The sequence below is a fragment of the Solea senegalensis genome, linkage group LG7, assembly GCF_019176455.1.
Source record: "Solea senegalensis isolate Sse05_10M linkage group LG7, IFAPA_SoseM_1, whole genome shotgun sequence".
NCBI classification, from domain to species: domain Eukaryota; kingdom Metazoa; phylum Chordata; class Actinopteri; order Pleuronectiformes; family Soleidae; genus Solea; species Solea senegalensis.
Genome location: NC_058027.1, coordinates 13138296 through 13158307, shown reverse-complemented (window position 1 = coordinate 13158307; position 20012 = coordinate 13138296). Strand labels below are relative to the sequence as shown.

The window sequence follows — 20012 nt, the reverse complement described above, 5'->3', positions numbered from 1 at the left end:
CCTGTAACATGCAAACAAGGACATCACAAAGAGACTGAATACGTTAGATCGATATTAGTTTCTTAAAACTGAGAAATGTTGAATATTGTTCTCTTTGCATTAGCACTTTTCCAAGTGCATTTTTTTAAATTATTTTTTAAATACATTTGTGCTGATTTGTCTGTCCTGCTCCAGGGTGAAATGGAAAACTCTGTAGAAGAGCACACTTCAGGCTCAACCCCAGTTAAACATTACAGTCTTGTGTTAGTAGCAAAGATGACGTTTCCTCTGACTCAGCATGTTAATTCATCTCATTATAGGCAAACACTCCAAACCTCGCTTTTGTGTGCATCTTATAATTCTGCTGAATCACATTATTTAAGCCCCAGTGCATAATTCAGCAACACTGCCAGCGCTTGTAGTGTATGTCTGATGTCTCACGACCCAGTTGCAAGAAGTATTTATTCAGGGAAAATCCTGAATATCCCGTTTTAGAATTTTACCCCCCAACCAAGTGACAACCAGTCATGATGTCACTCAATCTGATTTCCTGTTTTAAAGCATCCAGGTTGACTATTTGGCAGGTGCCATTTTGATGTTTTGAGACCCTTAACTCCCCAGGAAAATGTTATTTCACACTGTGAATCAAGTGAGAAATAGACACATTTTCCCTTAGACAGGCTACTAAGTATATTCTTACTTATTGACTGACAGTTTATGACCATAGCCTGTTGCTTTTATCTTTCCTCCTTGCCTTCAAAAACAAGTGGAATGCCACAGGTGCCAAGATAAAAAAACAAAAACAAAACACTACACTGATGTTCTCATCAGTTACACACAGCAAATTTAAACCTAAAATAATAAAAATAGTACTTTTTTATCGTGAACGACTACTAATCCTCCGACCGACAGCCTGTAAATCTCACAGCAAATACCAAAGACTCAATGAGAAAACTTCAATAACTATAAGGTAATATTTGCCTGAGTTGAGCAAACAGTACCAGTCACTCTGTACATACTATGACACACGGTGACATACAACACCCATAACGTAATCATTGCTCTGCACACAAAAAACAAGGTAGCACTGTCTGTCTGATGCTACTGACTGCAATTTGACAACATTTTCAACCAGCACAAAGAAAGAAAAGAAAGAGAGAAAGAATGAAAGAGTGAAAGAAAGAAATTAAAGACAGAAAGAAAGAAAGAAAGAGAGAAAGAAAGAAAGAAATTAAAGACAGAAAGAAAGAAAGAGAGAAAGAAAGAAATTAAAGACAGAAAGAAAGAAAAAAGAAAGAAAGAAAGAAAGACTCAGCGTTTGCCTCTTCAGCATTGTGCAGGCTCTCGCAGCCGCCATGCTGCCGACAGGTGGCGCTATGCAAATCACCAAGATTGGGTTTTTGTTCTGTATTGGACGCCAAATTCAAAGTGGCCAACTTCCTGTTGAGTTGAGGACATTGTCTCATTGTCAGTCTTGGGTTGTGAAATATTTCCACTAGAGCTGAAACAATTAATCGATTAATCGATTATTAATCGATTACTAAATGAATCGACAACTATTTTGAAGCTTTTTTCATGATTAAAACAAGATTTCTGATTGTTTAAGCTTTTTTTTGCTCTGGATAACAGAGATGACATTTTTTTAAGGTTTTCTGATATTTTATAGACCAAAAGATTCATCGATTAATCAGGAAAATATTTCCACCAAGTTTCGTGAAATTTTGAGCAGCTTCATTTCGGCTCTGATCTACAGGGTTTCACCTTTGGGGGCACTACTGAGCCATTTTGCACCACTTTTACGTGTTAGCCTTATTTTATGAAATTTTAAGGCCAGTTCTAAATTCCAATAGGCCCTCACACCACTGTGTGAGTGCTCAGATCACAGTCCAGCACATACACCTAGAAAAAGGATACCTTTATAACTTTATTCTTCCTCTCTGTGCTTTAATTTAGCTTTTGAACTAAAAGAAGTGATTCTGGATCAAAAACAGTTATGTTTTGTCCTCTTTGTGTGTACAGAAAATGTCTTTTTTTCCCTTTACAGGAAACAAAAACAAAACACAGAATTCCTTTTTCTCAGCATGGTTGTAGTAAATGGCTAAACTTATAGCACATTGCAAAGGAAAAACTTATAGAGAAGACAGTTCAACCTTGCCAGCATTAAAACTGTTAGCACTTATGTAATTGCAGCTCGTTGGTGGCCCCAACTGACATGTGATTTTACATTTCTTAAACTGAAATGGATAAGACAGAGGAATTTACTGTGAGAAGTTGAAAGAGTGCTTTGATTAATCCCTGTCACCTCTCCTTCTCACCTTGACCTATGTTCAACCTTCAGAGAGAAATCTCCATGGAAACAGAGTCCAGTAGTTAGATTTACTTAAACCCCTATAAGCTTTTATTTTATTAGACAATGTGTAGATAGATGTGCACTCTTTAAGGACAAACTCAGCCACATGTGAATGTATTTGTAGAGACACAACGAACCAAACTAAGACATCATTTTCACTTATAAAGTTAAGATAAGGAGTTTTGCATGTGGTATAAACAAGTACAGGACAACCTGACTGATTGACTGATTCACTCTCGATAGTAAATAATAATGATGTATATCCTTCTGAAATGTTTCACTTTACCTGGAATAAAGTTTTTTTGTTATCAAAGTGTAAAAATTATTATGTGGTACCAGTAACTATATGTATGTAAATATATACAGTATATATACTGTGGCTGCTCCTGGCCAACAGGTGGTGTGTAATGCCCCCTAAACTTCACTCAGCATAAGCATCAGATTGATTCTATTGTCTTGGCAGCATTTGTTTGGTTATTCTATTCTATTCTTTTCTTTTCTAACTTGTCAGTGACTGGGTAGTGATGACAGACCACACCCCGGCGGTTTCTTCTGTACGTTACGCGGCTGTGATCGGTATGCAGACGAAAGTGAAGAGGACGCAGAGCGCGCGCAGAGCGCACAGAGACAGAGCGCGCACAGGACGCGCTGGATGACAGAAGAGGAGAGTTGTCGTTGGTGTGTTTGTTCGTCCTCCAGCCTCTGACCAGTTACTTGTGGTCTCGCAACATCCATTGCACAAAAAACGTAAGTTTGTTTCTTCATGCTTAGGCCTAAGTGGGTCACGCACAGTTACTGTGCGCGCATCTGTCTCATATTGAACCGTCTCTTTTAATTGTTGGGATGTTCGGTTTGATTTACACGTCCACATATTTGAGACATATAACAATAAGTTTCTACAATTAGTAGCGGCATATTAACACGATCAATGAGGGCAGCGCAGTGCATGACTGTATGTCTGTGCCATGTTTTTTTAAAAGGACCTGTAATGAGACAACATCCTGTTCTATTGTTGTTGTTAATATTAACATGTATATATTGTGTGCGGGCTACTCTTTCAACACGCCCCTTATTTATTTATGAGAAGCAGAACCTCCGCAAATGAAGAACTCTGTCTTCGTGTCCTTTGATTTTTCTCAGCCTATGATGAGTGTGGCCACTTGAGTAACCTGTGCTTGTTAAATCGAAGGTTTAAAATATGATGAATTCTTGGGCTCGCGCACACCAGAAGTCCATTATATTGTGACCATGGCAACTGGAGAAATAATATTATTTGTTGTTAATTTACAAAAGAAGGGAAAAATAACATTTTGTTCACCCCTCTCCTTTCTAGAAAAATAAATGCTTTAATAGATTAATAGGTGCTGTGGTTATTATTATTATTATTATATTATTACATGCACTTTCAGAAACATGTGCTTAAGTCTGTAGGTTGTAATAATTGTTAACATATTCCACAGAGTGTTAGTTTGATTTTTCCACCTGTAAAGCAAATGATGCTTTTATGTAAACATTTACAGTATATGGGATGCTCCGCACCTTCATGGCTTCTGACTCATCCATCTAGTAACTAGTTGACTCACTATGTTTGTTTTCCTCTCACTAACAGAGAATGTTTCTTCCTCTGCGAGCTTCTGAAAATGAACTCCACTCCCTGTGACTCTGCTGTGACCATTCATCACCTGACAACAGACCACCAACTGAATGCCAATTGCAACTGCTCCTCTCCCCCTTCCAACTGGACAGCAGGGGGCGACATCCTGCAGCTGCCCACATTTACCACAGCAGCCAAAGTCAGGGTGATCATTACCTTCATCCTCTGTGCCACGTCTGCCTTTTGCAACCTGGCTGTGCTTTGGGCAGCGCACGGCGAAGGCAAACGCAAATCCCATGTCAGAGTGCTGATCATCAACCTGACGGTCGCTGATCTGCTCGTGACCTTCATTGTGATGCCCGTGGATGCCGTGTGGAACATCACAGTCCAGTGGCTTGCTGGGGACTTTGCCTGCAGGCTACTGATGTTTCTTAAACTGCAGGCCATGTACTCCTGTGCGTTTGTCACCGTGGTGATCAGCCTGGACAGGCAGTCAGCTATTCTCAACCCTCTGGCTATCAGCAAGGCCCGGAAGAGAAACAAAGTCATGTTGTCTGTGGCGTGGGCCATGAGTGTCATGCTGTCAGTCCCTCAGGTAAAGTTTTTTAAGCAGCAACGTGGGTCAGGACACAGGACCTTTGACTGAGTTATAAACAGAGTTGTTTAATACTCAATCCAAAGACAGACCAACATGGCAAAAAATATCTCAAGTGTGTGGATCTGCCCTCCCCTCCTCCTCCTCAGTTCAGAGCAGCTTCTTGCCAACATTTATTGGCCTGAAGCGCTCATGTTTTAAACAGACATCACTGGAGGCACAGAGAAAGAACATTTGCATCATTAGTTTTGATGTCTATAAGTAAATATAAGTGAAATAATCATAAAACAAATGTGGTCCAGGAGGAGCAGCAGCTTGTGAGGAAAAACATGTGTGGTAAAATCTTTCGAATGTATTGATTTACATTCGGTTTTTATTTATTTGTGTAGCACCAATTCATCACACACGTTGAGACCTTACAATCGTCATAGACAGGGTTCTCAAACGCAAATAATCAAGTGTCTAGTTTGGTCAGTCACGAAAAAAAGTCCAACTTTTTGAGAAAAAGACCTCGAAATAATAATATTTATGATGATATTTCACAAGATTTCTCAACGACAGTGTTTGTTTTGATATGGAGCGATACATAGTTCACAATATAAATGTGTTTATGACGTAAAATTAATCTATGAATAAAAAAAAACCTATAGAAACAACTCATTATTGATGAAACAAGCAAAACACTTGGAAAATCTCTGACAGATTCAAGTGTACGGCCATCTGCCTCGACTGGTGGAGTAGACAGAGGAGACACATTCGTATCCTGATTGATGGCATGTGTCCCAAACACATTCATACAGTATGCATGAATGATAAAGTTGTCCTTTTCCCTCCTTAGATATTTCTTTTTCACAATGTGACCATCGTTCACCCCGCGGACTTCACTCAGTGTACGACGCGAGGAAGCTTTGCCTCTCGCTGGCATGAAACGGCCTACAACATGTTCACCTTTTCCTGCCTGTTCCTGCTGCCGCTGGTCATCATGGTCACCTGTTACACGAGGATCTTGTGGGAGATCTCCAAACGACTGAAGACGAACAACCGTGAGTTTAAACTGGGGCGGACGCTCAAGAGGCTCGGGTTAACGTGACTGAGTAAGGCTTATGTAACATAACAGCTGTCTCTACTGCTGTGTGGCCTGAAATGTGGGCTGTGTTTGCTTTAAAGCTTCTGTAGGATGATCCATAGACTTGAATTTGGAAAATAAGCTTACTTCTCACTTTAATAGAGTAAGTAAGCGTTTTCCTGAGGAATTATTGATCTCAATTGTTAGCTTCTGGTCTTCTTCAGTAGAACGTGATGTCATTTGAGTGAACAGTCGTGGTTGTGATCTACGGGTTTAAAAAACTGACATGGTGCTGGTCAAATTGCAAATCACAGTCACAGTTAGTTTTGCAATAGGAAGAACTATGTCCACTTTTGTATACAGTCTTTGGACTGAAAATGACTCCTCCTATTATTTAGATCCTGGATTTTTTTTTTTCACCTCAGTACTACCACCATCTTGACATGTTTGGGATTTAGTAATGTTTTCCTAACCTTTTGTGTGAATATCTCAGACGATGAAGTTCAATCAACCAACACTGAGGATCTCCTCACCTTACGCGCTTAACTAATGCCGCTTTTCCACTACATGGTACCGGCATGACTCGACTCGCCTCCGCATGGCCCATTTTTTTTAGTATAGTACCTGGAACTTTACCTTAGTACCTGCTCTGGTGAGGTTCCAAGTGACGTCGTCAGACTGACGCCCACTGATTGGTTAGACTGTCGTCACTGGAAGAGTCATGAGCAAGACGTCCCACACAAGAATCAAACCAAACAATGCCGAAGTGTAGATCAGTTAAAGAGACTGAAAAATCCTGAAAACATGCATGAATCTCATTTCACAGAGGAGTCTGTGTATTTAGTCCTGCCGCTGCATATCAGTCAGATGGAGTCAGATGAAGTACTGAATGATTAACTGGTTCTAATGATTCAATATACCGACTGAAGACATGGTTTAACGGTCATTTAAGAAGTGATGTGTAGAGATATGTTGATTCTGCTCATTCCATCGTGTTGCAAATGAAAATGGAAAACTTTGGAACAAAGAGCAACCGTCTTTTTCCACAAAATCTGACCACTCTCTGTCCTGCATAAGCCCTGTCTAATAAGTGCTTTGTCTTGTGTGTTTTATCTGCTCTGCCCCCAGTGCCCTCCAGTGAAGTGCATTTGCGATGTTCAAAGAATAACATCCCCAGAGCTCGGATGAGAACGTTAAAAATGAGCATCGTAATAGTCTTGTCTTTTATCATCTGCTGGACTCCGTACTATCTGCTGGGTCTGTGGTACTGGTTCTTTCCTGATGACCTCGAGGGGAAGGTTTCTCACTCACTGACCCACATCATGTTCATCTTTGGTCTGGTGAACGCCTGCTTGGACCCAGTCATCTACGGCCTGTTCACCATTCACTTCCGGAAGGGGCTCCGGAAGTTTTACTGCAACGCTGCCAAGGCATCCGACCTGGATAATAACACAGTTATGACCGGATCTTTCACCTGTGCCGCCAATTTTTTACCACTGAGACGAGAGATGAGCCCCGCCACCCCCGAGGAGTTTGCGCTGTACAGCAAAGAGTGTGTAACGCCAGGCCGCAGCTTTTTAACAGCGAACAATTTTACAGAAAGAGATCTAAACCAGTCCTGCAGCAGTAGCAGCATTATATGAGGAGATTGTGAAATACTGCAAACAGTTTTTACTTCTGTTTATCTATTTATTCATATGTATTCATCGTTTAAATTGTGTGGATTCTTCTCGTATTTCATGTGACGTTTCAAAATGAAATGACTTTATACTGTATTTCATGTAAGGTTTATCAGCTCTGTAGATTGAAAATTGTCGTCATCTTGAATTAAATATATTCAGTGAATGTCTAATGTCCAACATTCAGACTTAAAATTACAGCGAGCCCCCGAGGGAAGAGAAAATCACACAAATTGCTTTAACTGTAAACAGTGTTTCACAGCAACGCCATCATTTGTGTGCATTCTCTTATGCATACATGCTTCGGTGTCTGTATTGACATGCGGCAGCAGAGTCCCCGGGGGGGCGAGTGCCTACAATCACTGATAATGAGTCATGTCGGCCAAATGGAAAGGCAAATTGATTTGTAGCAATGAGAGAGGTCTTTGTAATCATTCTCAAAAAAACCTGAAATTATGGTTAAATATTCTTTTGTTAGAACTTTGAATAATATTGATGACCTTTAACCCTTTTCAGCCAGGGTTAAGATATCTGAAGAGATCTGAAATGAAATACAACCTTGAAACACTGTATTTACTCATTTATAATAACATATTTCTTTTCATTTGTTCGTTTTAAATAAAGGATATAAAAAGACTGATTAGGTAGTGTAAATAACTTTTAGTTATCAAATGTGATCATTTATTTATTTTACACAATTTATTGTCTTGTCAGTTAAAACGGATGGAATTTTCCAGTCCACAGACATTATTTTTGAATATGACGCGAGACATTTTCAAATCCTGTGAGCAGCAGGTTTGCTGAAATGTAGCCGATTCATTTCTTCATTGACAGATCGCTCTTGAAAATGAGAACTCATGTCGTGTATGAAATAAAAAAATACTTTTGGCTTAAACCTGTAAAAATGCTTAGCTGATCAAATGTGTTGGGTAATTATTTACTGTCATTTATGAGGGAGTCATTTAATATGAATTATTTTAAATGATCACTGGCTTAGTGTAATTTAAAGACTGAAAGCAACAGATTTAAAAAAAAGAAAAGAAAAAAAAAAAGCCAACCAGCTTACTGAACTTTGTAAATCACAATAAAATGAATAATATCAGGTTTTAATTATGAATCATTTTGTTACAAAATCATTTAAAATTCCTGCTTGGATTTATCTCAGACGCAGACAATGTTCATACGGGTAAACATCACAAACACACAAAATCAAACACATGCCAAACACTTTAAATAGAGCACCTGCTTCCATTGTGTTCTCAATCACACGTGGATCTTTGGCATTAACTCAAAACGCCTTTTTAGCCATTCAAATTCAGTTTTAGGTTGTTATTAAAATCAGTATTGGTAACAGTTCCCTTTCACAGAGAGATGCCACAGAATAATTTGAAACAACTGGTGAAGACGGAACATAAAAGATGCAATAATACATCTTTTCTTCAGTCTTAGAAAAGAAGAATTGCTGTAATAGTTCTGGCACCAAGCTAAACTCAAAGATGGCAGTCGTACATTACTGATGATTATAGATTCATATGCGCTCAATTTCACTATTTTCATCATCTAATTTTCATCTAGATCGCTGCATAACAACCACTTGATTATTATGGATTTGAATGGGTCAGAGATAAAAGATATATCTGCCCAGGTATCCTACAATATTCCTCAGAAACCTGAGGATGTTCTACCATGTGTCTGCATGTGTGAGTGTGAGATGGGTTGCAGGTGTGCATGTTTAGAGTGAATGTCATGTGTTTGAGTCTAGGTGGATCCCAGGAGCTGAATAAGAGGCCTGAACATCCCAGCTGCAGACTTCCTCAAACCACTCACAGCCAGACTGCCAGCAGACATTTTGTGCTTGATTTTAATAAACTTTTAAAATGGTTTGTTTTACTTGTTGCTGGTGGTTTCTTGAGAGTTGGGAAGAGGGAGTCTCCTTAGTCTTGTTGTGATCAGGTTTTTCCCCTAGGCCTGGTCGTAAGACTTGTACTTAGTGATATACTATGAGTTATAATTTTGTTTCATATAAGGAATAAAGGAATGCAGCCTTAGGAGGTCACAACCCTGTGTCTTTTTGAGCCGGTCCCAAGCCCGGATAAATGCAGAGGGTTGCGTCAGGAAGGGCATCCAGCGTAAAACTTGTGCCAAAACCAAATATGCAAATCGAACCTATGACTTCCATACCGGATCGGTCGAGGCCCGGGTTAACAACGACTGCCATTGGTGCCGATAACCTACAGGGTAACAGTGGAAATTGGGCTACAGGGGGTCGAAGTCAAAGGAGGAGAGGAGGAAGGCGGGTTCAGAAACAGAGAGAAAAGAGGAAAGGCAAGAGTCTGGGACTGAGAGTAGGGACTTTGAATGTTGGGACGATGAAGGGAAAAGCTAGAGAGTTGATTGACATGATGCAGAGAAGGAAGGTGAACATACTGTGTGTCCAGGAGACCAGGTGGAAATGTAGCAAGGCGAGAAGCTTAGTTGTACTACTATGGTATAGATAGGAAGAGAAATGGAGTAGGGGTTATCCTAAAAGAGGAGTTTGTTAGGAATGTCCTGGAAATGAAAAGAGTGTCACATAGACTGATGAGTCTGAAGCTTGAAATTGAAGGTGTGATGTTAAATGTTATTAGTGGCTATGCCCCACAGGTGGGATGTGAATTAGAGGAGAAGGAAACATTCTGGAGTGAGTTAGATGAAGTGATGCAGAATATCCCCATAGGTGGGAGAGTGGTAATTGGTGCAGACTTCAATGGACATGTTGGTGCAGGAAATAGAGGTGATGAAGAAGTGATGGGCAGGTTTGGTATCCAAGACAGGAACACAGAGGGACAGATGGTGGTAGACTTTGCAAAAAGGATGGAAATGGCTGTAGTGAATACTTTTTTCCAGAAGAGGCATGAGCCGAGAGAGGAAATATGGTACTGTGTGAGGAAGTCTGGAGTGGCAGAGAAGTATGTTAGACTGGTGCAGGACATGTATGCCAACTGTGAGACAGCGGTGAGGTGTGCTGTAGGTGTGACAGAGAAGTTCAAGGTGGAGGTGGGACTACATCAGGGTTCGGCTCTGAGTCCCTTCTTGTTTGCGGTGGTGATGGACAGACTGACAGATGAGCTTAGACAGGAATCTCCATGGACTATGATGTTTGCAGAATGACATTGTGATCTGTGGTGAGAGCAGGGACCAGGTGGAGGAAAAGCTCGAGAGGTGGAGATATGCTCTAGAAAGGAGAGGAATGAAGGTTAGTCGCAGCAAGACAGAATATATGTGTGTGAATGAGAGGAACCCAACTGGAACCATGAGGCTACAGGGAGTGGAGATAAAGAAGGTGGAGGAGTCTAAGTATTTAGGGTCAACAGTCCAGAGCAGTGGAGATTGTGGAAAAGAGGTGAAGAAAATTCAAGCTGGTTGGAATGGGTGGAGAAAAGTGTCAGGGGTAATGTGTGATAAAAGAGTATCAGCCAGAATGAAGGAAAGATATACAAGACAGTGGTGAGACCAGCGATGCTGTATGGTCTAGAGACAGTGGCACTGAGGAAAAGACAGGAAGCAGAGCTGGAGGTAGCAGAGATGAAGATGTTGAGGTTCTCTTTGGGAGTGATGAAGATGGATAGGATCAGGAATGAGTCAATCAGAGGAACAGCACATGTTAGATGTTTTGGAGATAAGGTCAGAGAGGCCAGAATGAGATGGTTTGGTCATGTACAGAGGAGGGATAGTGAGTATATTGGTAGAAGGACGCTGGGGTTGGAACTGCCAGGCAGGAGGTCTAGAGGAAGACCAAAGAGAAGGTTTACGGATGCAGTGAAAGAGGACATGAAGTTAGTTGGTGTGAGAGAGGGGGATGCAGAGAACAGGGTGAGATGGAGGAGGTAGATTCGCTGTGGCGACCCCTGAAGGGAGCAGCTGAAAGGAAAAGAAGAAGAAGAAGATAAGGAATAAAGGCCTGTGACCCTCATGTGGAGGATAACCCAGTAGAAGATGAACTAAATTGTTGTACATAAGCATAAACATCCTGTTTAAATACTGTACATAAGAGAGGTGGCTTTACACACAAACACATTTCCTGATCCAAATCCAAGGAAACAATGTGAGTGTTTTTTTTAATACCGTTAGATTCAGCTTCGCTCGGTTTCTGTCGTGACAGTTTCCTGTAGCTGCTCCCATGTCTGTGTGATGGCTTTGCTCCTCTCCTCCGCAGACAGTGCTCTTTATATGGACACAGAGGAAACACATGGGCGGAGTCATCACTGCACGGCTGCATGAAACTGCTGTGACTTCGTTTTACACAACACACACAAACGAGTGACTAGTGACTTGTTAAGCAGTTGTTTTCAGTATTGCTGAATCATTAGAATCAGTTAATTAAAACTATTTGTTCAGTGCTTCCTCCATGACCGGAGCACAGTGCTGTTGCTAAATCCTGCCACAGCCCGAGTGAAATGACCACATGTTGGCTTTGATGTGCAATTTCTCAGCTCTCAGAAACCGTCATATTTTCCCCAACAGCACAAACCGTGCTAAACGCTTCGTCTGCGATAAGCTTGATGTTATTGTCTGGGCTTAGACCTTGAGGTGGGACTCGTAACAGCACATGTTCAAATTATAGAGGCGTAAAGACACAAGTAATACAAACCTCTGCTGGAGGTAGAGGTTGCAGGATTCTTCTAGAGTGACGAAGCTGAATGTGTCTTGTTTTACAGAATCTGCAGGTAAATCTATGTACGGCTTGAAGATGTCCCACTCTCCAAAACGGAAGAAGAGGATCTCGGTGGCTGTTTTGTAGCTGGAGTCACCTGCGTGAAACAGGAAACCCTTTCATGAAACCCTACCATGTTTGTCCAAGTTCCTGCTTTTTAAACATTCAAACATGGCCTCCATTTGAAAGTCACTCTCCTCTGAAAGGGTTTAGCAGTGATGCTGTCATCAATGCTTTTCTCTAAACCGAACCAAACTTTACCTCGTATGAAGAGCATTTGCTGTCTGGTGTTCAGATCATACACTGGGATGCAGGAAGAAGCGATCACATTCGTTTTTGGAGGTTTCAAGAAGCACACGGTGGTTTTGCTGACGACGTCTTGGAGGAATATTTTCCCATTTCTTTGAACCACAAGGAACTGGATGAAGCAGAGGGAAAAGTAAGACGGCAGGGTCAGAGGAGACTTATGAGTACTTCTCCTCACGTTCCTACCATGTTCTGAAGGAATGGCACTGATGTAACGATAGTTGGCAGATCTCCACTGGTTTTTGGCCTGAAACAACATAGGAAATAATGTATTCATGTGTTTCTTTTTCCTTTTGTGATAAATAATGACTGCGTTCGATTCCCCACGTAACCTTTCAGCAAGAAGCACTGTGCGGGGCGGTGTCCCCCGTCCTGTGGTGACTGTGTGAATCGCTCCACTTTTGCACACCACGGAAAGATGGACTTCATCGTCGGACACAGGGAAGAGATCCACAAACTGCATTCTGAACAGGGGACTATCTGTCGCCGACATTAAAACAACAGACAACGGGGAACCTGAGGGAAAGGACACAAGTGACGCGAACAATGCATCGGTCACTCGGACAAATACAAGCTGCTTTCAGATTCTTTTGTTAGAGATTTGCCAAAATCCTGACTACAAACCCGGGGCGATCAGGCCTTTTCTGTAGCTGCCCCTGAACTTTGGAACGAGTAACCCATGAAAATGAAATCTGCCTCCACCATTGAACATTTTAAATCACTTTTGAAGACCCACCTCTTCTCCTTGGCCTTCACTTCAGGATAAAACTAGTCAACCTATGTAGTTTTTACCATTTTACTATTTTAATATGACACTATTTTACTGTTTTACTTCTACTGTTATTGATTTTATGTTTTATGTCTTTTATGTTGCTGTGCCTTTAAATTCTTAAAACACTTTGGTCAGCCTTGGTTGCTGTCCTTTGAGTGAATTGTTATCTATATCAGACACATGGTCCAGAATTGTGGATGAATCAAAGCAGCGATCAGACTAATTTGACGTATAGGTGTTTGGACACTGGTAGAGTGTAAGTTTGTTCTCCTGCCTTTCTTCTACACTTCATTGAGTTTTATTTTATTCATGTATCATACTTCCTATTAATAAAAACATTAACTCTTCACATACAGAATGGTGTGTGTGTTCTTGTACTGTATGGGTATCTTTATGAGGACCAAAAATACTTAAATTAACCCTAGACTATAGGGAGTAAGGACATTTTGGCTGGTCCTCATGTTCTGTCACCTCTTGAAATGGCTTTTTGAGGGTTAGAAGAAAAGACTTAGTTTTCGAGTAAGGGTTAGAAATGGGTTCCGGTTAGGGTAAGGCACTTAGTTGTGATGGTTAGGGTTAAGGTTAGGAAAACAGTGTGTGTCTTTTATTCCTGTTGTTAAAAAAAGTCAGATATACATCACCACAGCGTCCGCTCACCAGTCTGCCTGTCCCACACACACACCAAGGCATCCTCAAGCCCAAGAGCTACGTAGCGAGTGCATCTACTAACAGCAGAGCAGAGGATTTCCTTTGCGTTTGGCCACACCATATCCGGCATGGGTTCATGATCTGCTAGAACAACAAAACATTAAGGTATTATCGATTATTACCTCATTATTACCTCTAATAAAATAGGCCACTCAATATACAGGCATGCTTGTGAGCGTCCAAAGAGAAAAAGTCGACCTGATCTGTGTGTTGGTGTTTTTTGCAGCGAATAGTGAAGAAGATTGAGGCTTCCAGTCCACCACACACAGATAGCGACGGACCATTCTGCTGAGAAAAGGTCAGATGGGATGAAATCTGTTGAAATACTCAGCAGGGGTTCACTCTTGTGTCTATTCTCCTGAAGTTCTTCACATGTGTTATGTGTTTCTCTTGGACAGCTAAATCGTTTGAGTGAAATGAGTTCTAAAATAGTACTAGGCAATTTTTACACGTTCCTCCATCATGGAAAATTCAATGTTATTATACTACTACTACTATTACTACTACTACTAATAACAACAACAACAATAACAACAATAATAATAATAATAATAACAACAAACATTTGAATAGCACCTTTCATACAAGGTTTATAAATGAGGATTTTATAAAGTAAAGGAATTTTTTTTTTTAATTTAAAAAGCAAATACAACAATAAAACACAATACAGGGTGGAATAAAAAGTTGAAGGCTAGAGTTTTAAGTCTTCTTTTAAAGAAGAAGCTGGCTTCCCTGATATCTAAGTGTGTTTCAATGTTTACGGCCGTAAGTAACAAAGGCAGCATCCCCAATTTTCTTTCGGCTGTTGTGGGGAACCTCCAGTGAACCAGCAGCAGACGATCGCAGTGTTCTTTGCGGTGCTTTGTATACAAGGAGGAGAACCTTAAATTCAACTCTACACGTTACAGCGAGCCAGTGTAGGGCAGCGAAGACTGGACTAATATGCTCTCTCATCCTGATCCTGGTTAATAAACCAGCAGCAGAGTTTTGGATGAGCTGAGTTGTAAAATAATGAAAGTACTGGAGATCCATGTACTGCTCCACCTGCATTACAAACCTGTCAGAGCTTTACTGTCCACAAGGAATTGACCACAAGGCAGGAGAAAGTGCTGGGTGCATCTTAAAAAAAACAAACATACATGTGAGAAATCTGCATTTCCTTTCAGATTCAGAGACAATATTAAAAATAACTCTTGTGTAAACCTCACTGTACCTTGCACTTTCACTTGTATGTTTTGATTCTGCGTCGGCTCCGAGCCAGTGTCTCCTGGCGTCTTCGTCTATTGACAAACAGTGTGTTTTAAAATCGGTAACATGCACCTCGTGGAGACCTTCCGATGTCGATCCTGTGTAACGTTAAAAACATGGCAGTGTGTGTTCTCGTGCTTTTGAGAGTGAGAGACAGTCGAGGAGGCACTGATAAAACCCACAGACGGATAAATGCAATGCAATACAAAAACAACAGTGTCAATAAAATTATACCTTTTTTATTTATATATTCAAATGATACCTATCAGTTAAAAAGACTTCACAATCTTACCTCGGATTTTTGGTAGTTTGATTTTAGTTGCCGCTGGCAATGGAGACCATTTTACATCCATATCTCTTGAGGACTTTGATTCCTGCAGATTAAAACAAGGACAAGTGTGATATACAATATAATACATACAGTATTTACTAAGCTAAATGACATGTAATAATAATTTAGAGATATAGCTGTGGTGTGCTAAAGAGGGAGAGGGAGGGAATAATGCAAGATTTTAAAGACGGCAAAGGAGAGGGATTTGTAATTCTATACATACAGCTTTAACCATAGCAGCAAGTAAAATAAACAAAATAGTTCAAGCCAATCCACAAAAAAACACAGCAAAACTGCTTCCTAATCAGGTCAGTATTGAGAAAAATCTAAGAAATAGCACAGTTTTTCATGTGGTTCTTTCTGCTGGGGCTCTATGAAAACTTTAAAGATTCATCCATTAAAATGATCACAGGGCTATAGTTTTACTTTTCTAAGTAAATAAATTCTTATTCTGACAATCATCCAGTGAGGAGTCCCTACAATACATGTTACTATTTTTAGTGTTCACAAGAGCACAGTTTAAAAACAACAGAGTTGACCAAAGTGCTGTACATCGCATAGATACATCAAACAGACATGACATGACACGATGTAAACCAAAAGCAGTATAAAAAAAAAACATAATATGAAACCACAAGGTTTTATGTCAGTATGACAAACGTGCGCAGACAAGTTTGCTCATTTTCGCGGGGTAATTCAAAATGGCCGATTTCCAGTTGCGTTGAGGCCATGGTTAGGGTCCACTTTTTTGGTCGTCTTTGGCTACAACATCTTCCCACCAAGTTTCGGGAAATTCGGCAGAACTCAATTTTGCCTCTGTTGCACGGGAACTATCCCAATAACGCATTTTCGCCAGACCTGACCTCCAGAGTTTTTATACATGTTAACCCCCTCAAAAAAAAAACACAAATATAGTAATAATAATAATAGTCTATAAAAACACTAAAACTACCAACTATTATACATTAGTAATGAAAACATTACAATGGTCAATTGTTGTGATGGTACCTGCATGGATGTAACTGCCTTCTCTAACTCTTTCAGCCAGTTTTCTGAGGGCAGGTGATGAACTTCGAGCCAAACATTGCCGTTGCCTGAAAGACAAGTAGGACAGTATTCACGTTTGAATGTCAAACATCACAACAACACAACAACGTACGCAGCTCAAACGTCTTTACTCACAAGTGATCGTTGCGGCTCCATAGTGTCCTCCTTGAGATAACTCAAATGTAGAGCACACTTGCTTTCTGTTGATGTCGTCCTAATATTGACAGGATTTGATTTATGAGCAGAAATATTTAGGATATGGCCGATAATATAAGAATAATGACAATACCAATGACAATACCAACCATGGCATTCACAACACTGAGGAGGTGGATGCTTTTGGAGTGATACGCGAAGATCCGAGCGACACCTGCAACAACACATGACAACACTCAGTGTAAAAATATAATCAAAGAAGGACAAATGTCTGGTATTATGTAAAAGAAAAAACAGTGATGAAGATGTGAAGAAGTGAGGAAAAGAAGAGAGGAAAGGAAGTGAAGTATCATGGAACTCACAAACAGCAGCGAGGGAAAACTCTGGAGACTAAAAACACTAAACAGGAGATAAAAGAAGGTAAAAGAGAAAGTAAAAACAGTAGTCGCACATAAAGGATAAGTCAATCAGTAGTTAAAATAAATACATGAGGTAAGCATGTAAAATAAAAAAAGGGGGGAGGGGGGTTATTCTAAAGGGTAGAGAAAAATAATTTGTGTCAGCAACCTGAAATTAAATAAAAGTACATAATAAATCTCAGGTAAAAGCCAGGTTAAAATGTTGGATCTTAAATTTGTTTTTAAAAAAAACCATAAATATGAACATTCTCTGCAGCCCTCAGGTCTTCTTCTGCTCCAAAGACGAGGACCATGATAACACAAAAGAGTAAAATGAAAAGACCTGAGGGTTCTCGTCGGTTCATACCTTACTCTGTACTCACAAATCTGTACTTTACTTTATTTGTATTTCTAGTAACTTTTACTTTTACTCCACTACATTTCCCCTAACCATCTTTGTTACTTGAATCAGAAGGAGAAGAAGAGTTGGTAATGGTCTGTATTTATATAGCGCCTCTCTCGTCTTGATGAGCTACAGTTACAGTACACTATAGTTTTGCCATTCATCCATTCACACACAGTACTAGCAGCGCCAGGAATTGAACCCACAGCCTTCCAGCTGAAAGACAACTTGCCCTACCACTGAGCTACCATAGCTCAATTTACATCTTAAACCTAAGAACATTTTATATCAGGAAATTACTTTTGATACTTAAGTCCAGTAAATATCATACTTCTACTTAATATTCTAAAAAAAAAAGTGACTTCAACTTCTGCCAAAGTCATTTTCTGGTAAGATACTTTTACGCAAGTATCGCCTCTTAGGTACTTTATACAAGATTGATTACGGTGATGGATCACATTCATATATCACTCACCCATGTCATCAATAGTGCCAAGCAGATAAGCTGCCTCAGCCATGTGGATCATCTGTATGGATGTGACCTCCAGCGTGTCATTCAGCCATTCAGCATCAAAGTTCAGAGACGACGCACACCACACCCACACACCCTGACTGTGACCGATGCTCAGGTACCGGCCGTCGTCTGAGCAGGCGAAGCAGAGGGCGCCTTCTGGAAGCTGACACATCAGAACAAACACTCACGCGCTAATTCACTTTCTTCCTCGTCATTATGAGGAGAATCTGTCATGAAGTGTGCACCTGTTTAGTAGAGGACAACTCCAAAGCCTCCTCTTTTGGTTTTGCTGCTTTGCGAGGTTTGACCATTTTCAGCACCAGGTGCACCTTTTGTGTGAGAGGACATTAAAAAAAAAAGGTTCATTTTTGTTTTTTGATGTAACACTACTGTCAAGCTTTTTTTCTATTGTGTGCAGATTCCCCACTTTAAAGCATTGACCCATCCACCTGAAGAGGAGACTAGTTTCCACTCAATCATCAAATGTAGAATTAGCTTTAAAAGAATCAGCAGGTGGTCGTGGCGGGTGGATAAAAAAGACTGAAAGTCTGGTCTATGTGGATGTAGACAGAGCCATTCTGGTTAGAGAACACTCACTGCACCTCCTCTTTATTGGATTGTTGTTTGGCCTTTTGTGCAGTTAAGTATGGGCTCTGTTACTGGCTGTATCTGCTCTGTTTAAGAATACAAAAAATGATAATAATACACCTTTTATCCTTTGATAATGTCACATCAAAGGGGAAGATTTGTTTGAAAAAAAAAGATAAAATATTTATTAATTGGTTTATCGCAATTATTGACACTGGGGACAGAAAACCTTCAGTAAAGCTGTTTCTTTGCCAGAAGGATATTTGCAACTATTTAAACCATTTAATAAAGCACAAACACATCAAAATTATAACTGTGATGTGACACCTTTACTGTAGATTACATAATAATGGGAAAGGAAGTAAGGAAACAACATCCTGTAACTCACAAGCAGTCGTGAGGGAAAACACTGGAGACTAAAAACACTATTGGTTGAACTAGGACCAATAGACAGAAAAGGCGATAAAAGAAAGTAAAAGAGAAATTAAAAACACAAGTAGTTACAGATAGGTGAATCAGTAGTTCAAATAAGTAAATAAAGGAATAAATAAATGAGGTAAGAACGTAAAAAAAAAGGTTTATTCAAAAGGGTAGAATAAATAAAGTACATAATAAATCTCAGGTAAAAGCCAGATTGAAGCAGTGGGTCTTAAACTTGTTTAGATCAATCTGTCTATCTATCTATCTATCTATCTATCTATCTATCTGTCTATCTATCTATCTATCTATCTGTCTATCTATCTATCTATCTATCTATCTATCTATCTATCTGTCTATCTATCTGTCTATCGCAGTACAGCAGCAGTCTTACCTTAGATTGGCCAAAGTTTTGGAGGTTCACTCACAGCAGGAGCTGTGTTTTTCACTGTCGCCATGGCAACAGTGTTTCTATGGACGCTTTGTTGCCAGGTAAGAGAGCACCCCCCCACACACACAACAGACGTCGAAGAAACCCAAGAAGCACATGCGCGCACGTCAGTGAAAATAATATTGGCCGTTTACTTCAACAGTGAGGTGACACGTGGTGAAAAATGATCACGTGAACAAAATGAGATGTCGTTTTCTTTTTTTTAAGCATTAGACATGGAAGAAAGAATAGTGTTTTGGTGAAATCAATGAAAAGGAAGAATTTTCATATCCCTGTCTGAAGCCCATGAAATCCATGTCAGTGCTCTTAAAGTACACATTTAGCTTAATTGACCTTTGTCAGTCGCAGTCATGAATAAACGACTTCTGATATTTGTCAAAAGGGATCGTTGTAAAGGAAACAAACAAGAAAATCAATGTGTGCGACACACATTGTCTGTTCTTTAATATTTACAGTTCTTTCCTCCACCCAATGTAAGGTTTATGCCACAGCTGCCCTAAATTGAAAGAAATGGTCATTATCAGAATCAGAATTTTTTTTTACGTTTCTGGAATGTTTATTGCAGTATGCAGAAGCTCTTTAATGCTAAAATATAAGTATTATTGTTATCCATGGATTTCCATGTACTTTCCATGTACAAAAAAATAGTATTAAAATGATTATAGTTATTTACTTGCATTCCTGAACAGGAAAATTTAGTTTTAGTGGCAGAATGTT

General features: G+C 40.0%; 2 protein-coding genes across 2 annotated transcripts; one reads left to right on the top strand and one right to left on the bottom strand.

The window, feature by feature from the left end:
• The first annotated feature begins 3006 nt into the window (after window positions 1-3006).
• LOC122772874 (putative gonadotropin-releasing hormone II receptor) lies at window positions 3007-7801 on the top strand. The gene is made up of 4 exons (XM_044031201.1): window positions 3007-3076; window positions 3939-4518; window positions 5357-5561; window positions 6713-7801. The coding sequence occupies exons 2-4, from the start codon at window positions 3970-3972 to the stop codon at window positions 7225-7227; spliced, it is 1269 nt and encodes a 422-aa protein (XP_043887136.1). The 5' UTR covers window positions 3007-3076; window positions 3939-3969; the 3' UTR covers window positions 7228-7801.
• Window positions 7802-11134: 3333 nt separating this feature from the next.
• On the bottom strand, window positions 11135-19298 carry wdr93 (WD repeat domain 93). The gene is made up of 17 exons (XM_044031200.1): window positions 19239-19298; window positions 18085-18168; window positions 17801-18002; window positions 16674-16738; window positions 16504-16582; window positions 16330-16415; window positions 15283-15364; window positions 14956-15088; window positions 14800-14861; window positions 13941-14030; window positions 13692-13823; window positions 12595-12778; window positions 12449-12509; window positions 12218-12374; window positions 11894-12053; window positions 11368-11466; window positions 11135-11163 (listed from the first exon to the last, which is right to left on the bottom strand). The coding sequence occupies exons 2-16, from the start codon at window positions 18148-18150 to the stop codon at window positions 11376-11378; spliced, it is 1650 nt and encodes a 549-aa protein (XP_043887135.1). The 5' UTR covers window positions 18151-18168; window positions 19239-19298; the 3' UTR covers window positions 11135-11163; window positions 11368-11375.
• Window positions 19299-20012: the final 714 nt, after the last annotated feature.

Excerpts from the sequence above, each read along its gene's own strand:
- wdr93 (XM_044031200.1), bottom strand. The coding sequence starts at position 18,150 with ATGGTCAAACCTCGCAAAGCAGCAAAACCAAAAGAGGAGGCTTTGGAG. Across the intron at positions 16,583-16,673 it reads TCAGTGTTGTGAATGCCATG|GACGACATCAACAGAAAGCA; the intron begins GTTGGTATTGTC and ends TGTCAATATTAG. Across the intron at positions 15,089-15,282 it reads CAAACTACCAAAAATCCGAG|GATCGACATCGGAAGGTCTC; the intron begins GTAAGATTGTGA and ends AACGTTACACAG.
- LOC122772874 (XM_044031201.1), top strand. The coding sequence starts at position 3,970 with ATGAACTCCACTCCCTGTGACTCTGCTGTGACCATTCATCACCTGACA. Across the intron at positions 4,519-5,356 it reads TCATGCTGTCAGTCCCTCAG|ATATTTCTTTTTCACAATGT; the intron begins GTAAAGTTTTTT and ends TTCCCTCCTTAG. Across the intron at positions 5,562-6,712 it reads ACGACTGAAGACGAACAACC|TGCCCTCCAGTGAAGTGCAT; the intron begins GTGAGTTTAAAC and ends CTCTGCCCCCAG.